Raw genomic sequence first — 25,105 nt, forward strand, 5'->3', positions numbered from 1 at the left:
AGTAAATTTGTTTTTATACTACTATCAAGACAATTTTCTCCTCAGTCCCACCCGACAACTCCACTTGGACATGGGGACCTAAAATTGAACAGAGGTTAGAAGTGAACGTATTATCTTTTCCTCCTCAACCTTATCTTAGCCTTGGTCCCTTTCTCACTAAGTGGCGCCATCATCCTGCCAAGTCTACACAAGTCAGACATCAAATAGTCATTCTTTACCTCTTCTCTCCTTCACCCCCGTATTCAATGAGTTACCGAACTCTACTAATTTTACCTCCAATGTATCTTTTTTTTTTTTTTTTTCGGTACGTGGGCCTCTCACTGTTGTGGCCTCTCCCGTTGCGGAGCACAGGCTCCGGACGCGCAGGCTCAGCGGCCATGGCTCACGGGCCCAGCCGCTCTGCGGCATGTGGGATCTTCCCGGACCGGGGCACGAACCCGTATCCCCTGCCTCGGCAGGCGGACTCTCAACCACTGCGCCACCAGGGAAGCCCTCCAATGTATCTCTTAAGTCCACCTACTCCTTCCTGTCCTCACTAATATGATTCTGGCCCAAGCTACCACTATGCCCTGCCTGAGTCTGCAATGGCAAATTATCTGGTCTCCTGTACTGTGACAGCATCTTGCTATTTACACTTATTAAAATTAAAAAAAAAAATCAGTTCCTCAGCCATACTAGTGCTCATACATGTGGCCTGTGGCTACTGCACTGAAGAGGGAAGACACAGAACATTTCCATCATCACACAAAGTTCTGATGGCAGTGCCACTCCAATCTATTTCCCACATTAATGAATGCCAGAGCAACCCTTTTAACATGTGAATCAGATCAGTCCTTACTTGAAGCCTTCAATGATGAAGACTCAAATCCTGGGTCTCTGGAGACCTGGGAGGCCCTGTATGACCTCAATCTTCTCTATATTATCAGTCCTGCTCTATCTGCTCTCTGCCCTCTTGCTATATGGTCCCTCTTTTGGTTTCTCAAAACCATCAGGCTCCTTCCCACCTCAGGGATTCTAAAGGCATTGTTCTCTCTGTCTGAAGTGTGCTCCCTGATTCCTTCTCCCTTCATTTAGTAATCCTTACTCATATTTCATATCTGATGCCCACTACTTTCTCTCATTATACACTTTCTGATAGCACACGTGTACCACACCTGCACTTTCATAAGATGGTGAAATTTTTTTTGTCTCCTTCATAAGATTATGATCCAGGAGGGCAGGGACCAGACCTATTATGTTTCCCAGTCCACGTCAGCTCCTAAAAAGCATCTTGCACATAGTAGGTACTCAGTAAAAAATTGATGAACAAAGCAAAATTCTTTTAAGTCAGTCTTATTAAGGACTACACCTATTAAGCCCAGAAGGGCTATATTTTTAAGTAAATATGGATTTTCTTTTGCAGAAAGTCCAGAATTACAGTTTTAATTTTAATGTAAAATTAGTATTTTTATAATTTTAAGGCTGATCCTTAAAATAGCAGTTTGAAGTGACCTTTACAATTTCCTAAATAAATCGCCACAGAAACCTCTGACATTTACAAACTAAATAGACTAAGTACTATCTCATCGATAATAAGCCCTGTTGTTATAAACATGATTGCAGGAGACAAATGCAAGTGATGTGTGGTAAAGCAAATCACTGTCCAGTTACTGTCAAAATAACGGGGACTAAATGAAGTAATAGGAAATGATGGCCATGATCCAGACATGTCCTTTAGGGTTAAAGCAATGAGAGTTGAAAACTAACAGCCAGAAGCAGCTACATTTTCTTCTCCCTTGGGTTATGATTCTATAATGAAGGAAGAAGCAAGCTTGGGCATTTGGTGATTTTTTTAAAAAAGGAAAAGGGTTTATATATTTGTTTTAATTAATGTTGCTAAGTGCTAGTTAATTTTCTATTTTCCTACCTATAAAATTTTTATATTTGGAAAGAATCAAAATAAAGGAACATAAAGGAACATAGAGGAGAAACAACAAAAGGTCTTTTTGATAATTTAGCATATCACTCACTAAGCTTCCCCCATGTCTGGATGACTATTTGTGTTGGCAACAAAGTCCTGTGTAAATATCTTAGTGGCTATAAGAGAGAACATGCCTGATTTTATCAGCAGGAAAGGACTGTCTACTTCTAGAAAGAACATATATGGTATCCTTATTCCCAAATGTTCTAAACATAATGTGTATAATAGCTACTCAAATATTATGTTCTTTTATAAAAGGGGTAATGTATTCTTTTCTATAAAAGGGGTAATGTATTCTTTTCTTTTCAATAGGATTAGGTCACATAAAAGGATTCCTAATACTTAAAAAGAGAAAAAAAATATCGAAAGAATCAAGACAAAAAGGATTAAATACTCAGTATCTTCACTTCTTAATTGTATAGACTTCATTTGAATCTGAACTTCTCTCCTCAAAGCAATCCCGCAATGATACTAGTAACACCATATTTTATAGATACACACACACACATATAATGTTGTCATGTTAACTGAAGAAGGGTGATAATTGTTCTGTTTATAAGACACAGAGCCCCATATTTGGCCTCAACAGTCAAGAGATATTATCACTGACCAGGACCAGATGCTGCCTCTCAGCCACAACTGAGGAGCAGGAGACAAATTGTTCAGAGAGGAAAAACAGAACCATTGTTAAAAGCAGAGGCAGAAAAAGTCAGATTGGATACGGACTGCATGAGTATTCACAAAATTCAAGTAAGCTCCTACTAGCTGTTAGATACTATGTGCTGAGTTAACAAATATGACGAAGTCACTGTCCTCAAAAGTTTTGGATCCATAGGAAGATGGGTACGTATATGAATCATTAGGAAAAGACTGTGATAAGAAAGTACCCAAAGTGTTGGGACAGAGGAGGAAGAAGGGGGCGGGCAGAGGAGTGGGTGCTAACAATTTCCAAGCAGTGTCTTGAAGAAAGCCACCTAGAAGAAATGGAGATTGGGCTGGTTCTTGGTAGAGCCAGAAGTGCAGGAAAAGGGCTGAGGAAACAGCACAAGCCAAGACCGGATGTGGCCAAGCAGACCTTGATTAAGGAATAAAACAAAGTGTGTCTTCCTTGTGGCTGGAACACAGGATGGGGGTGGGGGAAGAGAGACAGGGGACTCGTGAACCCTATTTGTTTTTCCATCAGGAATTGGCCCATAAACAATCCAATTACAAAGGGCCTTTTGTACCAGGAAGCATGGCCAAATACATAGTGTATCGGTGACCCAGAAGGTGAAGCTGGGATGTTCTAGAACAACTGACTCTTTTTGTCCCTCTTCATAGTGACCTCTAAATCCTATATCACAGGAAGAAAAAAGTAAATCATAGAGACTCTTCTTCAACTTTTGAAATCTTTCGTGAGAAGAACTTTAAAAACGCTTGTCCTTTCAGAGAATCTTATCTAGTTATCTTGAACTCAGAAAGCTACTCAGGTTCTATTTTATCCCAAATACTAGAGTGGCCCTCACACTTTTTAGCCCCAGCACCCTTTTACACTCTCAAAAACGAATAAGCAGCCTAAATAACTTGTTTATGTAACATCTATCAATACTTACCATATTGGAAATTAAAACAGAATTTAAAATATTTTATTAATTTATTTAAAGTAATAATATACCCATTATATTAATATATAGATTTTTCATAAGAATATGTTATGTTTTACAAAACAAAAATAATTAGTGGGAAGACTGATACCATTTTACATTTTTGCAAATCTCTTTAATGTCTGCTGTACTAGAAGACAATTAGATTTTCATATCTGCTCTACATTCAAGCTGCTTCTGTATGTTGTTCTGGCCGAAATATATGAAGAAAATTCAGCCTCACACATTTATACAGTTGGAAAGCAAAGAGTATTTTGATAGTCTTTTCAGATAATTGTGGGTAATTTTTCTTTGGTACTACAACAAAACTTGACAAGTGGTCAAAGTTTTTTAACAGTTGCAATGTGGAGTTAGAAACCACATCAATTATTTTTTGTACTATTACATTAAAATCCATTGGGCCGGGCTTCCCTGGTGGTGCAGTGGTTGAGAGTCCGCCTGCCGATGCAGGGGACACGTGTTCGTGCCCCGGTCTGGGAAGATCCCACATGCCACGGAGCGGCTGGGCCCGTGAGCCATGGCTGCTGAGCCTGCGCGTCCGGAGCCTGTGCTCCGCAACGGGAAAGGCCACAACAGTGGGAAGCCCGCATACCGCAAAAAAAAAAAAAAAAAATCCATTGGGCCATCTTGCACTTTGAATGCACTTTTTCTCACACATGATTTTATAGCAGCATGCATTGGTCATTTGGAAAATATTGGTTCATTGAATTATGCACATCTTCCAGATGTTGATACATTTGATTATACAACATTGAAAAACCATATTTGTTAATATCATCACCAATCTCAGCAGAAGAGTCTTTTAGTGTTGGTGAAAGACATCAAGCTTATGGTGGCAATGTCCAAGTTTTTCAAAATTCTAATTTTCATTTAGAAGCTCAAGTTTTACCTTTGGCACAGATACTGTTAGTTTTCCTTGAAGCAATGTGCTCACTTTTGCGACCACGTCTATCAGTTACCCAAGTGTGAATAACCAGTTTGTCTTCAGTAGTTCTTTCAAGTAAAAATGGTGACTTGTGAAACAACATGTGGCTAGTTCAGCTTGCAACTCAATCACACGAGTGCTTTTCTATGAGGCAACCACTATTTTTCATCATGCAGCAGAAACACCTTAAGCGTCCTTTCCATTTAATCATACAGAATATTACAATGATGTGTACTCAATGATTAAGATTTACTAGAATCAGTAAATTTTTTGCTTCATTAAGAGCATTCATGAGTGAAACTGGCATCTTTTTATTTGTTATCTGCAGTGAAGGATATGACCACAGGTATATCTCATTTTATTGCCCTTTGCTTTATTGCCCTTTGCAGAGCAGACACTTCGTTTTATAAAAATTGAAAGTTTGTGACAACCTTGCATTGAGCAAGTCTATCAGCATCATTTTCCCAACAGCATTTGCTCACTTTGTGTCTCTGTTTGAAGATTTTCACAATATTTCTTTTTCATTACTATTATATTTTTATGGTCTATGTGATCAGTGATCTTTGATATTACTATGATTTACTGAAGGCTCAGAAGATGGATAGCATTTTTTAGCAATAAAGTATTATTACATTAAAGTATATACAGTGTTTTTTAGACATAATACTACTGCATACTTAATGGACTACAGTATAGTGTGAACATTAACTTTTTTTTTTTTTTGCGGTACACAGGCCTCTCACTGTTGTGGCCTCTCCCGTTGCAGAGCACAGGCTCCGGATGCACAGGCTCAACGGCCATAGCTCACGGGCCCAGCCACTCCGTGGCCACGTGGGATCTTCCCGGACCGGGGCACGAACCCGTGTCCCCTGCATTGGCAGGCGGACTCTCAACCACTGTGCCACCAGGGAAGCCCCTTAAACATAACTTTTATATGCATTGGGAAATAAAAAAGAATGTGTGACTAGTTTTATTGTGATATTTGATTTATTGCAGTGGCCTGGAACTGAACCCACAATGTTTCTGAGGTATGCCTGGTGTTAGTACTATCTGGTGTCTCTGCCATGGCTATCACTATGGCTTCAGCAGTTTTGCCCACTATGGCTTTTGCAATGTAACTGCAACTGTCAGCACAGTAAAAAAGGCAGTAAGAAAGTCTTAGTGTTATTATAAAAATATATTAAGCTTTGATTGTGTAGCTCCCCTGAGAGATTTCAGGGACATCTAGTGATCTGCAGACCACACTTAGGTTAAGTGGCAACCTTGACTATGGTATTGTGGTCTCAATGCTAGGGCCTTCCATAGACATTATTAACACAGACATAGATTTTAGCACATTTTTTCTACTACATTATTCTTTAAGAAAAATACTTCTAAAGTAACAGTGAGGCATAATCATCTAGGAATATCATATTTAAATATAAAGAAAAAAACTCAAATTAGAGTAAAATTTCAAGACGTCGCTAACATCTGCGGCACAGCTAGACATCTCACTTAGGATTTTTCATTTGCTCTCAGGTGCTGCTTAATCTACCACTGTTTTTCCAAATCAGCTTGAGAACACTTCTTTCAGCTACTCTGAATCTTTCTATGCCTGGTCGGAGTCCCTAAGGATCTGAAGTGAGGGCTTCTAGCACAATACTTTCTTCTATGGTAAAGTTGGTTCCCCTGGCAGGAAGCCTTTATCTGCTGGCTTAAAATTGACTGAAGTACCCTGTTTGCTCTTACAATTTCTCAACCCTTAAAGACTCAGGCTCCTCGCCCATCCTGTAGCCAAACAGAAAGAGAAAATGTTATGAAATAGAATACTCTAGCTAGTCTGGGTAAACCCTGCTAGTCATTAGCACAAAGGAACAATTTTCTTATCTATATAACCAGTTTATTATAGGCTAGCATCCCCACAGTACCCTGACCAGATATTCCCTTTCTGATTAACAGCTTTAAATGTGCTTACAGATCATCATGCTCACAGTTATGCATGAAAAATAAACAATCTAGTTCCCCTGGTAACATTTACAGTCTGTCTTATGACAGAAGCCTATTTATTAAAGGAACCATGCTCCCTTTCCCCTTTCCTAAAGATTCTCCAACAAGATTTGTGCTTTTCTTGGTGTTCCTTCCCTCTGTTACTAGAACAGTGCTGGGTATCATAAAGAGCTAAAACAATTTCTTAACTTTTTTTTATTATTAATTATTGAAGTATAGTTGCTTTACAACATTGTTAGTTTCTGTTGTACAGCAAAGTGAATCAGCTATACATATATATGTATCCTCTCTCTTTTTCATTTAATTTTTTTTTTTTTTTTTGCGGTACGCGGGCCTCTCACTGTTGTGGCCTCTCCCATTGCGGAGTACAGGCTCCGGACACGCCGGCCCAGCGGCCATGGCTCATGGGCCCAGCCGCTCCGCGGCATGTGGGATCTTCCCAGACCGGGGCACAAACCTGTGTCCCCTGCATCGGCAGGCGGACTCTCAACCACTGCGCCACCAGGGAAGCCCCTTTCATTTAATTTTAATTAAATTAAATTAAATTAATTATTTATGTTTTTTTGGCCGAGTCGCGCCTTAGTTGTGGCACATGGGATCTTTGTTGAGGCATCAGAATTTTTCCTTGCGGCACGCTGGCTTCTCTCCAGTTGTGGTGTGCAGGCTTCTCTCTAGTTGTGGTATGCGGGTTTTCGCTCTCTAATTGTAGCGCAGGGGCTCCAGAGTGCATGGGCTCTGTAGTTTGCAGCACTTGCGCTCTCTAGTTGAGGCGCATGAGCTCAGTAGTTGCGGCACATGGGCTTAGTTGCCCGACGCCATGAGGGATCTTAGTTCCCCTACCAGAGATCGAAGCTGGGTCCCCTGCACTGGAAGTCAGATTCTTTACCACTGAACTACCAGGGAAGTCCCTATATCCCCTCTCTTTTGGATTTGCTTCTCATTTAGGTCATCACAGAGCACTGAGTAGAGTTCCCTGTGCTACACAGTAGGTTCTCATTAGTTATCTATTTTATACATAGTAGTGTATATATGTCAATCCCAAACTCCCAATTCATCACACCACCATCCACCCCCCACCCCTGGTATCCATACTTCCATCCTCTACGCCTGTGTCACTACTTCTGCTTTGCAAATAAGTTCATCTGTATCAACAATGCTTAACTTTTGACTTACATTGAGCCCACTGTCCACTATTGGGATTCAGATAGTTAGGATAAAGGCCTTGTGGTTTTTCCAGGTTGTTCAGTACTGTTCGAATATTCATTACCTACAATAGAAAATGGAATGTTACTATGAAAATATGAAAAACAAGTTTGGTGCCATTCTTCTCTCTTTCTTGATTACATTTTTCCATGTTAGAAAGAAAAAAGTTGGTTTAAATTAGAGCAAAGAGAGTTGCCACCAGCTTACAAAAATAATAACTGTAAGTGAATACAGTCTACCATATGCCAGACACCACAGAAGAAACTAGGATGTATCAGTGGATAAACAAAGTCATTACCATTTTGGAATTTGCATCCAGTGGAGTGAGACAGCTAACAAACAAATAAATATATCAGGTGGTAATAAATGCTATGAAAAAAATACAAAAGAGTAACAGGACAGAGTGATGTGAGGTGGTGAGGCTGTACTCTGTTAGTCAGGGTGGTCTGGGGAGGCTACTGGGAGAGGGTTTCAGCAGAAATTTAAAGGAAGGAAGGAGTAAGTCATGCAGAGCAATGGAGGAAGAGCACGTGGGCAGAAGGAAGAGCAAGTACAAAAAAGCCCTGAGAAAAGAGTGGGTTTGGCAAGACCACCAAGGGTGGAGGTGAGGAAGCAAAGGGGAGAATGTCGGAGAGCCTAGAGGTGGCCAGGGCCCACATCTTGCAGGTCTCACAGACCATAATGTGGGCTCATCTTATTCTGAGTGTGACGCAAAGCCATTGAAAACTTGTGTTTTTACAGGATCAGTGTGACTGAGGGGGCAAGGGAGGAAGTGGTACTCAGATGGCTACTGCACAGTCCAGGTAAGAGATGATGGATCCCTGGACTAGGGTAGCAGCACAGGTAACGGGATACAAAGGATTTCTTTTTTTTTTTTTTTTTTTTTTTTTTGCGGTACGCGGGCCTCTCACTGTTGTGGCCTCTCCCGTTGCGGAGCACAGGCTCCGGACGCGCAGGCTCAGCGGCCATGGCTCACTGGCCCAGCTGCTCTGCGGCATGTGGGATCTTCCCGGACTGGGACATGAACCCATGTCCCCTGTGTCGGCAGGTGGACTCTCAACCACTGCGCCACCAGGGAAGCCCTACAAAGGATTTCTTGATGGATTGGATCTGAGGTTTACCAAAAAGAGAGGAACCAGGATGACCTCAAGATTTCTGGTCTGAGCCATTGGGTAAACTGAGGCATCTTTACCCAGATAATGAAGACTAGAGTAAAAGCCAGTGTAGGGGCTGAGTCTGAGACATTTTAAGTGGAAGTTGTCTGATAGACCTTTCAGTGGAAATGCTGAATAGGTACTTAGCTATAGAGCCTGGAGTTCAGAGGACAGGTTGGAATTGGAATTACAATTGTGGAGTTAACAGCCTACAGACAGTATGTAAAGTCATGAGGTTGGATGAAATAATGGAGAGAGTGAATGTAAAAAGAAGAGGCCCCGGTTTGAGTCCTGGGGTTTTCCAATGTTTAGAGGTTGGGGTGATGAAGAAGATCCAATATAGGAGACTGAGAAGGAGCACCTGGCAAAGACGGAGGCAAGCCAGGGGCAGAGAATGCCCATGGAGAAGGAAGTGATCAAGTGTGCCCATGCTGAGAGGGAGAGGGGGAGGGGGAGGGGAGTGGGAGGGAGGGGGGAGGGGGAGGGATAGGGAGGGGGAAGGGGAGGGAGAGGGAGAGGAAGAGGGAGAAGGAGAGGGAGAGGGAGGGGGAGGGAGATGGGGAGGAAGAGGGAGAGGGAGAAGGAGAGGGAGAGGGAGGGAGAGGGGGAGGGAGAGGAGAGGAAGATGGGGTGGGAAAGGGAGAGGGAGAGGGAGGGGGAGAGGAAGAGGGAGAGGAAGAGGGGGAGGGAGAGGGGGAGGGAGAGGAAGAGGGAGAGGAAGAGGGGGAGGGAGAGGGGAGGGAGAGGGGGAGGGAGAGGGGGAGAGGGGGAGGGAGAGGAAGATGGGGAGGAAGAGGGAGGGAGAGGGAGAGGTGAGAATGACCACTGGATCTGGCAACACAGCCCTCACTAGTGTGGCTGGGAGAAAAGCCCAGCGGGAGAGCATTCAAGGGAGTGGGAGTCAAGAAGAGAAGATAACAAACACAGACAACTCTTCCAAAGAATTCTGCTGTAAAGCGGAGCTGACAAGTGGGGTGAAAGCTAAGGGCAGTGGTGGGGTGATGGGTGTGTTTCTTGAAAATTAGGAACTGATTCAATTGCTACTTTGCATTTGTAAAACACTTTGAGTTTAAAAAGTCCCTCATGTATATGGTTCACACAGTCCACAAAACACTGTAGTTTTAGATAAGGGAAAAAATTCAGAGACGTAAAGTTACTTGCTTGAGGTGTAGAGAATCAGACATGTAAGCGAGGCCCTCTTGCACTGAGTTAGAATGGTGCCGTGAAAAGAATGGTTTACAGTTTGGTTAAATGAAATGCTGCATGTAACAAAACTTCATAAAGGGCTACATTAAAATTGGTGGTTCTTTTCCACATTCCGTATTACTAAATCTCCCCAGAGAGGGATATTGTTTCCAACAAGTACTTTTTTGCAGTGCAAGGTATATTGGAGAATCTCACCTTATCAGCAAAGATGGGGTTTCCTGATAAGTAGCTCAAGTGTATAAACTCCAAATGCAGAGTTCCAAATTCTGCCAAAATACTGCTGCCTCCTGAGGCCCAGGGCCAATTCCTTCCAATCCCGCTAAAGAAGAGAAGAAAGTGAAGAGTTATGGGTCAGAATGATTCCATTTTTTGCAGCTCTAAGTAGTAGAAGTGAAAGAGACAGCTTTTGAATAATGGCACCTCAGTTAATAGTTTGCTCTGTATATTTTAAAATATCCAGTGTTGCTTTCTTTGGCTACTGGTTTCAGGCTTTGATTCCTATCTTCAAATTGAAAATTACTTTTGACTTAAGTCAGAAAGAAGTTGTTACGTGCTTGCTGTTGATGAACAAATATTTTAGAAGGTACAGGTGCCATAAAGAGATATATACCCATTCCAAGTAGAATATAAAACAAAATCAGACCAAAACACCCCTATCATGCTCCATATCCCATATTAAGCCTTTCAACATTTTAATTAATTTCAGTCTGAGAGTCCAGGGATTTTTATAGACATTCACATTATATACAACCTTTTTCTTGGATATAAGATATATTTCAAAGATTCGTTAGTTATATACTCATTCCACCCTGCTTTAAACTTCCTCCCCATTTACTAGACTCCCTTTCTTATGTTTCCCTTCACACAATTTTACCTATTTTCTAAGGCACTCATTTATTCCATGACCTATTTAATCTACGCTCAAGAACTTCAACAAAATTATGTGATTCAAATCTAAAAGAGGTCAAAGCAACAAGCTTAAAAAATTATTGCCTTGTGGCTCATCTTAGTGAAATGCTTTTTAAAAAGATTTAGTCTTACACATACACTGACACAAATACACATAAAGGGGCTCTTGAGACATGGTCATACCCTTGGGTACAGTTTATTTCTGGAGAGCTACTTAAAATGTCAAACACAGGTGATAATTCAAATAAAGTCAATGATTCTCCTGACCAATAAATTCTCTTCCCAAAAGCTGAAAACCCACATTTTGGTTTTCATTCAGACTCACATTTACTGCATGCCTACACTTTGCCAGGGACTATGCAGGGCACTGGGTTACAAGGACCCTTATAATGAATAAAGCACTCTTAAGGACCTTATAGCGTAATGGGAAAGAAAGACCTAAGCGTAAATAATTCCAATCACATACAGTAAGTGCCAAGTTAAATGTGTGAAGCGTTCTGAGCACCTAGGGCCAGGACATGCAATCCAACATGGAAGGGATCACAGAAGGCTTCTTCGAGGCGAGTCCTGAGTAGATTCTTGAAGGGTAAATAACAAGTAGTGAGGGAAGAATGGAGAGAAGAATCTGGACACAGAGAGACACACAGCAGAAGGGCTAGCCAGGAACCTGAGGTAGCTCCTGAGACTGGTGAGTGGGGGGAAGGGAAGGTGGCAGGAGAGAAGGCTGCAAAGTTAAGTTGAAGCCAAACCTTGCAGGCTTGTGGATTTCTCACTTTCCTCTCTTTCTAAGTTGGCCCCATTGACATACTGCTCTTGGTGTCCCCTAGGTTTCCTATCCCCTTTGTTTTTCATTTTACACATTCACAACCCTGGGTAAACCCTTCCAGTTCTGTCACTGCTTCTGCCACAGGCATGCTGAGGATGCTGATGAAAAGGAAAACAATGATGACAATCTAGTATCTGACACTGTAGGCTGCCACCCTCTTATTCCCTGTTTCTTTTTGGAGTAAAATCTAGATTTTGCTCCCAAACACGGATTTATAGTAAACCTAATAAAAAATAAACAGAAATAAAAGACAGAGATCTGAAAACCACATATTCATTTATTTTAGAAAATGCCTTACATTTATTAACTTCTGGGACTGAGAGTCAGTTTTTATTTTCATCGTTGGCTTAGATAAAAGAAATATCCAATCATCCAAATAGGATGAACAGCTACTTTCAAATTTTATTAATGTATGGCAAATGCATACAGTAATCGGTCACTAATTTGCTGTCATGACATGTTATTTTTTTATTCCAACCGTTCTATCACTGACCAAAGTCAACAAACCTATTTAGCAAAACTCCAAATTTCTATGTTCCAGAAAACTATAAAAGCCACAATATCAGGACAAGAGGGAATGATGACTTCACCCTGGAGAAGGAAGAGGATGGCATGCCAAGGAGCCCAGCCCAGTTTCCAGATCTTCAGGGACTGGTTCTTTTCAAGTTCAGGGTGTTAGAGGCTGTGGCAGCACACTCAGATGTGAAACTTAAGCTGTATATGTACTAAGTAAAATTCAAATTACTTTTGTATGCAGGCATTTGTTCTCTGCTATTAATGTGGTTAATCAAGAGAAAATCAGAGATATACTGAAAAAATTTCAATGTTAAAAAAAAGATTTAAAAAGGTTCATATATATATATATATATATATATATAATCTCTTTGTCTTTGCACACATTCATATCAGAAGGAAAACAGCACTGTATCACTAATTATATAGGGAGCAAAACATTAAAAGCACTAGCAAAGGATATATCATGTGAACAGAAAGGAAGCTGGGTTTCGAATACATATATGTTTATATGAAAGTATAGCTTTGGTTGCCATTCTTCCAATCTACAAAATTAATGTGTTTCAGTAAAATGATAAGATCAATGGTTACACTGGCTCTTAAATGTAAATCAGGGAAGAGTTTCAAGAAATCAGATAGGGCAGCATTATATCTAGATATTAAATAAGGTCATTTGCCTTTTCTTAGGCAAAGCTGTAAAGACATAGAGATTGGCCTGAAAAGCATGAGGCACATGCCATGGGCCATCGCAGCTGAAATACCTGTGTGTTGGGGAAGTGGCTCCCTGCTTGCACAGCAAATGTGTAGTGAGTCAGAACCAAGTTTTGGTCACTCACAGAACAATTTCTAAGATCTTTTTTGTCTCTAAATTCTATGAGTCTACTGAAAAATCTATATATTTGTATGGCTCTAATTTCTTTTTTTTGGTATTTTTATTTTTTAATTTTTTTAAACTTTTTGTTTTATATTGCAGTATAGTTGATTAACAATGTTGTGTTAGTTTCAGGTGTACAGCAAAGTGATTCAGTTATACATATACATGCATCTATTGTTTTTCAAATTCTTTTCCCATTTAGATTGTTACATAATATTGAGCAGAGTTCCCTGTGCTATACAGTAGGTTCTTGTTAGTTATCCATTTTAAATACAGCAGTGTATCCATTTTAAATACAGCATATATAAAATAATATATATGGACAGTGGGCATTTGACATGAATATGGTGAGTCTGTGATAAAGGGAAATGAGTCAAGAAAGATTCTGCTCCCTTGGTCTGGGAGTCAGGGTGCCCTGGGCATCCCACGACACCAAAGGCTAAGCTTTCTAGACCTCTGGCTCAAAATGAATTTAATTTGAGAGAATAGGGGATTTTAAATGTCTTTAACTTTAGTTCTGCTATCATAGTATTTTAAAGGCAATCATGTTCTCTATCTTTATTTTACAAGCACTAATAATATTTTAGAAAAATATTTTAAAGATAAAATAACAGTTTGTGTTCAGAAACTGTATGTTCCATAAGGCAGGCATGAAAGGGAAGAACATTTAAATATTGCCAATATTGGGCTTCCCTGGTGGCGCAGTGATTGAGAGTCCGCCTGCCGATGGAGGGGACACGGGTTCGTGCCCTGGTCCAGGAAGATCCCACATGCCGCAGAGTGGCTGGGCCCGTGAGCCATGGCCGCTGAGCCTGCGCGTCCGGAGCCTGTGCTCCGCAACAGGAGAGGCCACAACAGTGAGAGGCCTGCGTACCGCAAAAAAAAAAAAAAAAAAAAAAAATATATATATATATATATATAGCCAATATTGTTACAATGACTGCATTTTAAGCCAAATATTGCCAATATTGTTATAATGACTGCATTTTAAGCCAAAATGATGACTCAGCATATGGAAATATATACAGACACGAAAAGGCAATTAACATGACTGGGGAGCTGTCAAGTGTTTGGTTCAAAGTATCCTGGAATAGAACTTCAAACTTTGCTATCATTCTAATTTCACTTATTTAGGTTTCCTCCAAGCTCCAGTTCTTCCATTTTAAATTGGAGTATTATTTAATACATGTGTCTCAACTTTTAATTTAATTTAAAATTTCACTATTCTACACAGGTAATAATTCTTTGAAAGTAAAACATCACATCAGAAAATAACTGATTATGGCAATTGCAATTATAAACATGTCTTAAAAAATTGAGTTGCGGGGGCTTCCCTGGTGGCACAGTGGTTGGGAGTCTGCCTGCCTATTCAGGGGACACGGGTTCGTGCCCTGTTCTGGGAAGATCCCACGTGCCGCGGAGCGGCTGGGCCCCTGAGCCATGGCCGCTGAGCCTGCGCGTCTGGAGCCTGTGCTCTGTAACGGGAGAGGCCACAACAGTGAGAGGCCCGCGTACCGCAAAAAAAAAAAAAAAAAAAAAAAAAGTTAAAAAATTGAGTTGCGGGCTTCCCTGGTGGCACAGTGGTTGAGAGTCCGCCTGCTGATGCAGGGGACATGGGCTCGTGCCCCGGTCCGGGAGGATCCCGCATGCCGCGGAGCGGCTGGGCCCATGAGCCATGGCCGCGGAGCCTGCGCATCCGGAGCCTGTGCTCTGCAACGGGAGAGGCCACAACAGTGAGAGGCCCGCGTACAGAAAAAAAAAAAAAAAAAAAATTGAGTTGCTATGATTCTTTTGAAAATGTGGATTACTGTGTTGTTGCTCTAGAGACTGTAATTTGAATGTGGTTTAGCAGCAGCCATAATATACTTCCTCATTCTACTGCACTCACAAGCAAGAAGGTATAATTATTTACTGAACTTGTAACTCTGATAAGCAATGGGTGTTATGTGTTTTCTCTTCTCTCTCCTGGGAATGGTTAATAGCTCCAGAGGAAGGAAGTACCGTACTAATGATGCTATTCTACACACGTTTGAATCCTGTGGGAGAGCTGCTCTTTTGCCAGAGCTTGTAATGAATCAAGTAGCTGGAGGATTGCTCTGGATGGATGGTATACGCCTTCAGAATAATCTTAAATCTAGGTACCTGAAGTTATATGCTATAGTTACTACCCAGATACAATTTGGAATATTAACAAATACATTTATTTACTTAATATAATCAAATGCAACAAATAAAGAATTTACAGAACTGAAACAATTCTAAAAAGTTGCCAGATGAATATGTAAGCAAAGCATTAAATAGTTCTAAAGTCTTGATTAGCTACAGACTTTCAATTTACTCTTCCTTGCTGCTTGCTCTTCTCTGCGAAATGGGAAATGGACCAATAAAGAAATTTCTTGAGGATTCTTGTCTGAATAATTTCTGATTAGCTGATCAGTAAACAAACTCCTTTCAAGTTCATAGTCCAAAATACAGCCTATTCCTTGCGGCTACGGAGTTAACAAGTTTTGGAAGAAAAAAATTTCCCACATTCTATATAGCATGGTATATGTTTACTTATGTTTGCAAATGACGGGGCACACAGGGATATTTAATTCAAAAGAGCAGATAATCCAATAATATTCCTTTTGGATTTTAGCATAGATTAGGAAAAAAATAATTGGAAAGTTCATGATGATTGTTTCATTTAAATGTATTCCCAAAGCTAATTGATTTTGAGATTAAGCAATTTCAGCTTCACTTATTACAAATGCTTCCTTCCTGCAAAGGCTTGCACAGTGCCAATCTTTCAAGTTTGTAGTCTAAGACCTCATTAAGACTTGGACTAACAATCCAGGGACTGGCATTCTAAGACTAGTCAAGATTCTACTGTAGCTCATGCACAGAAATTTTGACTGGGGAGCACTAGTCTCCTGAGGGCTATCCTATCAGGGAAAGCTGGCTAATAAAGGGTAGCCACTTGACTGAATTAATTCATAATCCAATACTTACTGCTTCTGAACAGCAGCATGTGGTTTGTATCTCCAAAGAATTTTCATACTTAAGTTTTTTAAGCAAGGGCCCAAATAATTTTTTAAAATTATCCATATCTTGTCCCACTTTGTAGGTATTTATTTTAGACAGAATCGAAACTGAATATTTATTATTTTAGTTTAGTCTCACAGTCAATACTGCTGTCCTTATATTTGACTATCTTGGATTGGAGGATAGGCTGGGGGCTACAAAGACTGAGAGGATAAATCCTCTCTAATTCCATAACTAACCTGCTCCTAAGGTTCAAAGATGCTAAAATTCTGTTTTCCAGCTGCCCTTTGGGTAAGACCGCCTTGCTAACCAAACCACTTTCAACAGACTGAAAATAAGTTGAATGTAGTTTCTGCCTAGTTATTGGGCAAACTGGGATAACCTATCATTAGGTCAGAGACCACCACCAAAAGGCAGTATTGGTGGGAAAGCATTTCAGTGCCCTTAGGATGTGTGGGCATGCACATACATTTAATTTATCGCACTTAAAAAAAATCATACTCTACCTGTTGTTTTAAATATACATTACATTTTTCACGGACATTTCCCATGTCAATCAATGTACATCATCGTTGTTGTTGAGTGCATAGTATCTGACTGAATGGATATACTCTAATTTACTTAAACATACCCCTACTAATGGACACTGAAGCTAATTTATTTTTTATTTTTAAGTTTTTTTTTTCCACTGTAAACAATTTAGTGGTATGTCTGGACCTTTTATAAAGCTAACTTATTTCTTAATAAAAATGCCTACATTGATTCCAGCTGGAAGATGTTAGTTGAATTGTCTAAACCGATAATGGATGGATTTCGGAATGTGTATTGGAGGCATAAATGTCCACTATTTACAGTTATTTCTCTTTACAACGTGGGCCTATTGTATCTCACCACATTTGGTAGCCTCTAGAACTCCTGGGATAGCTCAAATCCATTTGTTGAAATCACATTAAGTCCTTTAAAACTGGAGAGGTGGAAGTTACAGACAAGGATCTATATTCACTTTTCGAATAAACCTCAGGAGGGAACAGAAGCATAGTATAGTCCATCTTCCAAATGGTAATTCACTAATAATAGTTTGCCAGAACTTCCCTTCCTTTTAGATACAATTATTCCACTATTGTAAGAGTTTAACACATAACATCATTCCAAAACATTACTTAAGATCCAAGACTACAGTCAGATTTGGCTATGTTTATTCATCTCTTTTTCTGCCTTTCATTCTATGGGTCTATGGCTCATCTACAGATCAAGATAAATGAAATCAGTACAGATCCCAGGCTTTTAATTTACCAAATGGTATACAATAGTCTCTTTCCACAACCAGAATGGCCAGGATTTCTCCTTTCTACTAGATTCTAAGATCCTCAGGGACCCAGATTCTGCTTTATGCACCTGTGTAATCCCAAAGTCTAGGGCATTAGACATTCCCTAATGATTAATAAATTAGTTATCATTATACTTCAGGGTGGGCAATAAATTGTTTTTAAGGCAAGATCAGTAAAACAAATGCTAAATTAAGGAACCTGTAGTGAGAAAATATAGCTAAATGCTATTCAAATTCCCAATGATGAATCAGCAAGAAAGTTCAAGAAAACAGATGATATATAGGTAATCAGGGCTAATAACTAGGGCATTCTTTTAAGCTGCGTTATGTAAATTTAGATATTTCTCTTATCATCTAATGGAAATCTAATCAGCCAAAAGAAACTAGATGGTTAGTTAAACCACCTTATCATTTGAAATGGTAGCATTAGTTTTGAACTTTTACATAAGGATCCTGCAAACAAAAATGTGTTCATAGCTTGTGGGAAGAACAAACAGATTCAGGGATTACTCTGAACAGATGCTGGAGAATAAAGCTACCAAGCTATTTCATTCTCATTTTTCTGCCTTCTGCGTACAACGTATGGTTCCGAGGCTGTGGAAAACTGTGTTATGAAACAGTGTGGCAACTAAAGTTTTAAAAACATAAAGATTAGGAAAAATCATGACACAAGAATAAAGAGGACAATTGAGAATAAAGAATAAAGAGGAAGAATAAATTGTTGAGGAAAACTCAACAATAAAGATAGGTGTCCTCTACCAAACGTAAAATCGATAGCTAGTGGGAAGCAGCCGCATAGCACAGGGAGACCAGCTCGGTGCTTTTTGACCACCTAGAGGGGTGGGATAGGGAGGGTGGGAGGGAGGGAGATGCAAGAGGGAGGAGATATGGGAACATATGTATATGTGTAACTGATTCAGTTTGTTATAAAGCAGAAACTAACACACCATTGTAAAGCAATTATACTCCAATAAAGATGTTAAAAAAAACAAACAAAAAAAGACAGGTGTCCTCAACAGAACTTTGAGCTACTATGATGAAATCAACGACTGTTCTGTTTTGGCTCTCACTGACATCCTTATATAAAATACAGTCAGTGCTAAAGGATCATCTGTGTATAATTAGCTATGTGCTGCCTTCTCTGTTATTTATCTTTCCACATGCTGAAATTCACTTCTCTAACCTGAGAATAAGACCTAAAGGTGGAGATAAAATTGTTTCTTTTACCACCACTGCCCCTTAAAATAGATATTCACATAGTAAATGCCATAAGTTGATGACTGATGCATTTATATATTTCAGCAACCAATCCGTTTCTAATATTACTGTAACTCATATTTTTTTTTATAAAATTCAGAAAGTAGTCTAAGGTTTACCTACTTACAGTTAAAATATTTTACATGTATAGACACTTTCAATTGTTTACCTTTAACTTACATGTTTATATATTTTCAGTAATTAAGATTCTTTATACTATAGGAAAAAATACTAAAAAAAAATGTAACTAACCCCCTAACAACTTTCACAAAGTGAGAATAATCAAAATGCGTAGTTTACATGGTCTGAACTTTTGGTAGCCTCCTAATGCTGATATGAACATTTGAAAAATGTTTCAAAATACTAAGCAAAATGCTTGGTGGAACTTTGATAGTAAAACTACCTATTTCTTAGTAGAATATTCAAAATATGAGCACTGACAAACATAACTAACCTTTAAAAATCTTTATTTAATGTGTGTTAGCTCTGTAAAATGCCCAAGTGAATACATGAGTATAGTACTTTGAGACCATACAATCATACTTATTTTACCTTTAAGGAAATAATCAGATAAATGAGTGCTGACATAAAAATGTAGCTTTTGGTAACTTTGTTAGAAAACATTATAAAATGCTAAAATGAAAACATCAAAATAGTATTTTGAAATTAGAAAATAATAACCACTCTCATTTTACCTGTAAGGAAAAGGAAGAGAGAAAAAAACCCTTCCTTCTTTACCCTCTGCTAATGGAGGTTGGGCTTTATATTTTCATTTAAGGTTCAGTGCAAACTTGCTGGCTCAGAGAATTTTATGTAATTATTAGGCCCCGAACACTGCTGTTCTTAACCCACTTAGGATAGAGTTTGGTGGTATTACGAGAAGAATCTCCAGAGAAATCTGGAATGAAAGGGGAGAGGCTAGGCTTAGGACAAACTATACTAGATTAAGGTAAGACCAGATTTTCTAGAAAGATTTGGTCTGAAATGAGCTGTTGTGAAATAAAGCAATGAACCAGTAGGAGGATTCCAGGGTTTTATGGATTGGGGCTAGTCTTGGTGCAAAATAAATCTTACAGCTCTGATGAGTGTCTTCTTGTTCCACGCACGAATGCCAATTTAAGAACAGTAACAATGTTTATGGGCTATTTCCCCCCTCCCCCATTCAAAATGAAAATGCTCTCCTGGTCCTTGAAGAAAATGTACTTTCTTGGAATTTAAGATAACTTACTTCAGTTAATAGTAGGATGTCAATGTGAAAAATGGCACAATTATCATGTAATGTTAAGCATTAAGAAGAGAATAAAACAGGCTGATGTGACAGAGTCTGACGGGGAGCTTCTTTAGATGGGTTTGTAGGGAAGATCATGTTAAAGAGAGTTTCAAGCTGAGACAAGCAAGATAAAAATGAAACTGTTAGTGAGGCCCTGGGAATGGTTCCTGCAAGTGCCCTAAGGGGTCATGACTCTGTAAAGTGTGAAAACAGAGGCTGGCTGTGTGGCCGTGGTGACAGGGACACTGGAGAGCTGATAAAGGGGCAGATCCCCCAGGGCTGATAGGCCAGAGCAAGCGTTTGATTTACCCTAAGTGCAATGGGAACTCACTCTAGGGTTTTAAATAGGAGGTGATAAAATCTGATTTGCTTTGTTAAAGTTCACTCTGGACCCTGTGGTAAGAATGCACTATGTGAGCGCAAGACCTGGAAGTAAGCAAGCAGGCAGGTATCTAGGCAAGAGGCAGATGGTGGCCTGGACTAGGTGCTAATTGTGGAGATGGACAGACATGGAGGGATTCGGGCTATGTCTGGAGGAAGAACCGGATTTGGGGATGAGGGAAGACCGGAATCAAGGATGATTTCTAGTTTTTTTGGCTTTAGCAGCTGGGTGGGTATTGATGCTACTTAAGAAGATGCAAAAGACTGACACGGGAGCAGGCATGATAAAGAAAAGCATGAGTTCTCTCTCTCAGATTTTGCTATAATAACCATCATTTATAATTACAAGGACAAAGTCAAATTTGATCATTTTAATTTTCCTTTTTTAGTTTTTTTATAAACATCAGTTTATTCAATTTGAGGAAATTTTCAGTTTGAAGAAATCTTTCTCTTCTCATACTCTAGATCCTAATATTTTTCAGAGTAAACACCATCAATAATTTACTGGAACCCCTTCTGAAATTTCCTAGTACATGGTCACTAGACAGAACTTTTAAAAATACAAATGGAAGTCTGCTATACATATTACCACATACTGTGTTTCATGAAAGAGTTAAGTACCTTGGTGCTCTACTGCATTATAGCTGCATAGTATTTCAGTGTGTGGGTGCACCGTGACTTATTCAATCATTTGTCTCTGTTCTCAAGTTTTGCTATTATAAACAATGTTGCACATTCATGAGTAGGTCTCTAGGATAAAATCCTACTAGTGGAATTTTCAGGTCATAAAGTATGTATTTAAAATTTAATAAACACCACCCAGTTACCTTCTAATGAGTTTGTGTGCAAACACAAACTGAGTGTGCATGAGAACATTCTAGCTACTAACTCTGGGTATTTATCAAATTTTTAAAACTTGGTGAGTTTGCTAGGTGAAAAATAACATCCTATTTTAAATAACATGCTATTTTAATTTGTATTTATTTATGAGCTTCTGATGTTCAATGGCCAATGTGCATCTTTTTCTGAGAAGTACATGTTTACGAAACTGTCTCATTTATGTATTGGTGTTACTGTCTCTCCCACTTCTATTACTTTTTATAAATTAAAAAAATTATATAAGTAATGTATACACATTGTTATAAATGAAACAATGTAAAGATGAACTGAGAAACGGCTAAATGTTGAATCCCTACCCCCTTGTAATGTCTCTCACCTGTAAATCCTAGTTAACCAATGTTTTCCACCCATATGCATACAAACATACAGATATATATCTATATAGATATATATCTCAAGGATTTGTTCTTTCCAATAAAATATATTATATTATATACATTACTTTTGTCTCAATTAACAGCTCATCACAGACACTTTCTAGCATAATCATTTTTAACAGCTGCATAATAATATTCCATAAAATGGATAATCACATGTCATTAAGCCAATCCTCTACTGATAAACAGGTAGATCTCTTCTAATTTTTAAATACTATAGTTATGCCATATTAACCATCCATATTCATACTAACGCTTTTAGAAAGAGCTTTTTATACATTAAGAAAACCTGCCGTTTATCCATCATGTGTTTTGCCAATTTTTTCCCAAGTTGCTGTTTGTCATTTGATTTTAGCCATTTTTTGCAGCTATATTAATTTTTATTTGGTAAAAATTTCCAATTTTTTCCCTATATATGTTCGGGGTTCTGTGTCCTATTTACAAAGTCTTCTCCTCTCACCCAAGATTATGCTTTAAAAATCCTGAAAATCTGGGCAATAACTTCTTCTTTTAAAAGTTAGATTCAACAGTGAAAATCAAAGTATTATTGTATATAAGTAAGCATAAAATTTACATTTTTAACTATAAGTATTTTGTTTCTCAAGTCATGTAACACTTTTTAAAAAACTGTATTAGGCGCACCTGTTCAATAGCTTAGCTAATTATAGCTGTTGAATATTTAAGTATTCTAAAGTTAATTTCTCTCAGTATTTCTTTCTGATCCTACTGCAAATTTACTGATTTATTTCTTCCCTGTAGAGATTTAATAGTTTCATCAATATTTCCCCATTAATGGAGGAGAAAAAAAGTTGCATTTAAACAATAATGGAGAATATTTTATCCAAAAAGACAACAGAGAGGCTACAGGTAAATCAGAGAACGGGCTGCATAATCTTTAAAGATTATTTATGCATTTAGAGACTTTTTAGGTGTGACCTTGGGCAAGTCCTTTAAACTCTCTAAGGCATCCATCTCCTGATCTTTAAAACAAAGTAACACCTATGCAACCCACCTCCTACTATTTTAGCGGGATCAAATGGGATAATACACATGAAAGTGCTTTGAAAATATAAAGAGTTTAGTCCAGAAAAGTATTTTTATCTTTTGCATTAAGCAACTGACATTTAGCTAACCAAAAGAAATCTGGTTTTGTTTTTTTTCTCTTCAATTTTAGAGATATCTGCTCAATAAAAATAAATTAACCAAATGTTCACTTGGAGGTAGAAATTATAATGCAAGTAATAAGGAAACAAAGTAAGGCATTCCCAAGTTTTAAAAGTGTAACAAATTGCTACCATTAACAGCCAACTTCCTTAAAGCAATTTAATCGCTGTAAAGCTACCAAATATGCAGCACTTTAAGAAAGCTCTTACATGTCTTTCAAGTCCTCTAGAAAAAGGTAATTCAAAAAATATTCCTAGGGACTTCCCTAGTGGTGCAGTGGTTAAGAATCTGCCTGCCAATACAGGGCACACGGGTTTGGTTCAATCCCTGGTCTGGGAAGATCCCACATGCCGCAGAGCAACTAAGCCCGTGCGCCACAACTACTGAGTCCGCATGCCACAACTACTGAAGCCCACGCTCCTAGAGCCCGTGCTCCGCAACAAGAGAAGCCACCGCAATGGGAGGCCCGCGCACCTCAATGAAGAGTAGCCCACACTCGACGCAACTAGAGAAAGCCTGTGTGCAGCAACGAAGACCCAAGGCAGCCAAAAATAAATTAATTAATTTAAAAAAATCCTAGTAGTAAGAGACAGCTGCACAGACTGATGACATATTAATCAGGAAGAATATGAAAATCCTGCCCAGGGATTCCCCTCCCCCTCTCCCCATCCTAGCCAAAGGCAAGAAATCTTAATTTGTTCTGGACAGGTACAGTATATCCTTTCTTCAAGGTGGCTAAATAATCAACTATGAGTCTTTAATGAATCATCATTTAAAAAATTCACACACTTATAAATATCCATATACATAGCAAATTATTAAAGATTGTTCTCGTAAATTATCCCCTGCTGAAAGAGGACTTACACAACAACATCCATTTTAGAATGATTTCCAAAGGACTATCACAGAAATCTTTCTTAGGCTCAAACTTGATCATTATGCCAACTACTTTACTACAGTAAATATCTAATGTTTGTAAAGGACATTATGATTTCCAGAGCTGCTGATCCAATCAACTGTGAACCAATGAGTTAAACCCAATAGGAAGTTTAAAGCTTAATTCTAAAGGGTAAAGAGTTGGTAACTCAAAAATGTATTTTACTTGGCAAGTTTGAGTAGACATTGTTGTAAATAATTTCTTGAAATTAACCTAAATTTTAAATTTAATTAAGCTTTTTTTTTTTGGCTTTGCTGTGTCTTCGTTGCTGCACGTGGGCTTTCTCTGGTTGCTGCAAGCGGGGGCTACTCTTCATAGGGGTGCACGGGCTTCTCATTGTGGTGGTTTCTCTTGTTGTGGAGCACGGGCTCAGTAGTTGCGGCACGCGGGCCCCAGAGCGCGTGGGCTTCAGTAGTTGTGGCGCATGAGCTTAGTTGCCCCCGGCATGTGGGATCTTCCCAGACCAGGGCTCGAACCCCTGTCCCCTGCATTGGCAGGCGGATTCTTAACCATTGGACCACCAGGGAAGTCCTAAACTTACATTCATATAAGGTCTTGTTTTCAAGGGAAATAGTTTAAATTTCATTCTTGTTAGAATTACCTATAAATAATGAAGCAATGTAATAACCAATGTCAAAAATAATAGTCCTTCACAGACTTATTGGTAATTTACACTTTAAAAATAGGCAATGGGTGCCTCTTTTAGATCAGAGCATGACAGGTAGGAGGTTGTTTATATAATTCAATTAATCTTCTTAACAACTGCATAGGTAATATTACCTTACTATTTAACAAAGGAAATTGGGAGTTAGCAAGGTTAGGTGACTTCCCTAAGGTCTTCAGTTAAATGGCAGGAATGGGGTGGGGTTCCATGCTAGGTCTACTTCTAGAATGTGAGCTCTAACTCTTTTCACATACTACATCATGCCACTTTTTATGCTGCTAAATATGGTAGGGTCATGAAAATAAGCCAACTACCTGAGTCTAGGAGAGCAAAAGGAATTTATTAGCAGTGAAAACTGAGAAACGACCAATCAGTATTCATTATTTGAAACAAGATGCTGTTTTAAAAAAGAAAAAAATTATATATATGACTGACTCATAATATACTTTTAAAAAAAAATAAAACTCCCCAGTGCAAACATGCTATAGAGATAACAAGAAAAATGATGCTGAAATCTTGCAACAAAATAAAGCAAGTTCAGTTTTTTAATGTCCCCAAAATGAACTCTAAATGTCCAGGTCAACAATAGTTACTAGATACACACA

At 38.9% G+C, this 25,105-nt stretch overlaps 1 protein-coding gene across 1 annotated transcript in view; it reads right to left on the reverse strand.

The window, feature by feature from the left end:
* MAN1A1 (mannosidase alpha class 1A member 1) overlaps positions 1-25,105 on the reverse strand; it is a gene marked incomplete at both ends in the record, with an annotated part of 167,912 nt that overhangs the window by 23,255 nt on the left and 119,552 nt on the right. Inside the window, 2 exons of the mRNA XM_079716595.1 lie at positions 7,688-7,781; positions 10,273-10,396. Coding sequence (XP_079572721.1) covers positions 7,688-7,781; positions 10,273-10,396 — 218 coding nt within the window. The remainder of the gene's footprint in view (positions 1-7,687; positions 7,782-10,272; positions 10,397-25,105) is intronic.

Source organism: Hyperoodon ampullatus (genome assembly GCF_949752795.1).
Source record: "Hyperoodon ampullatus genome assembly, chromosome: 12".
NCBI classification, from domain to species: Eukaryota; Metazoa; Chordata; class Mammalia; order Artiodactyla; family Ziphiidae; genus Hyperoodon; species Hyperoodon ampullatus.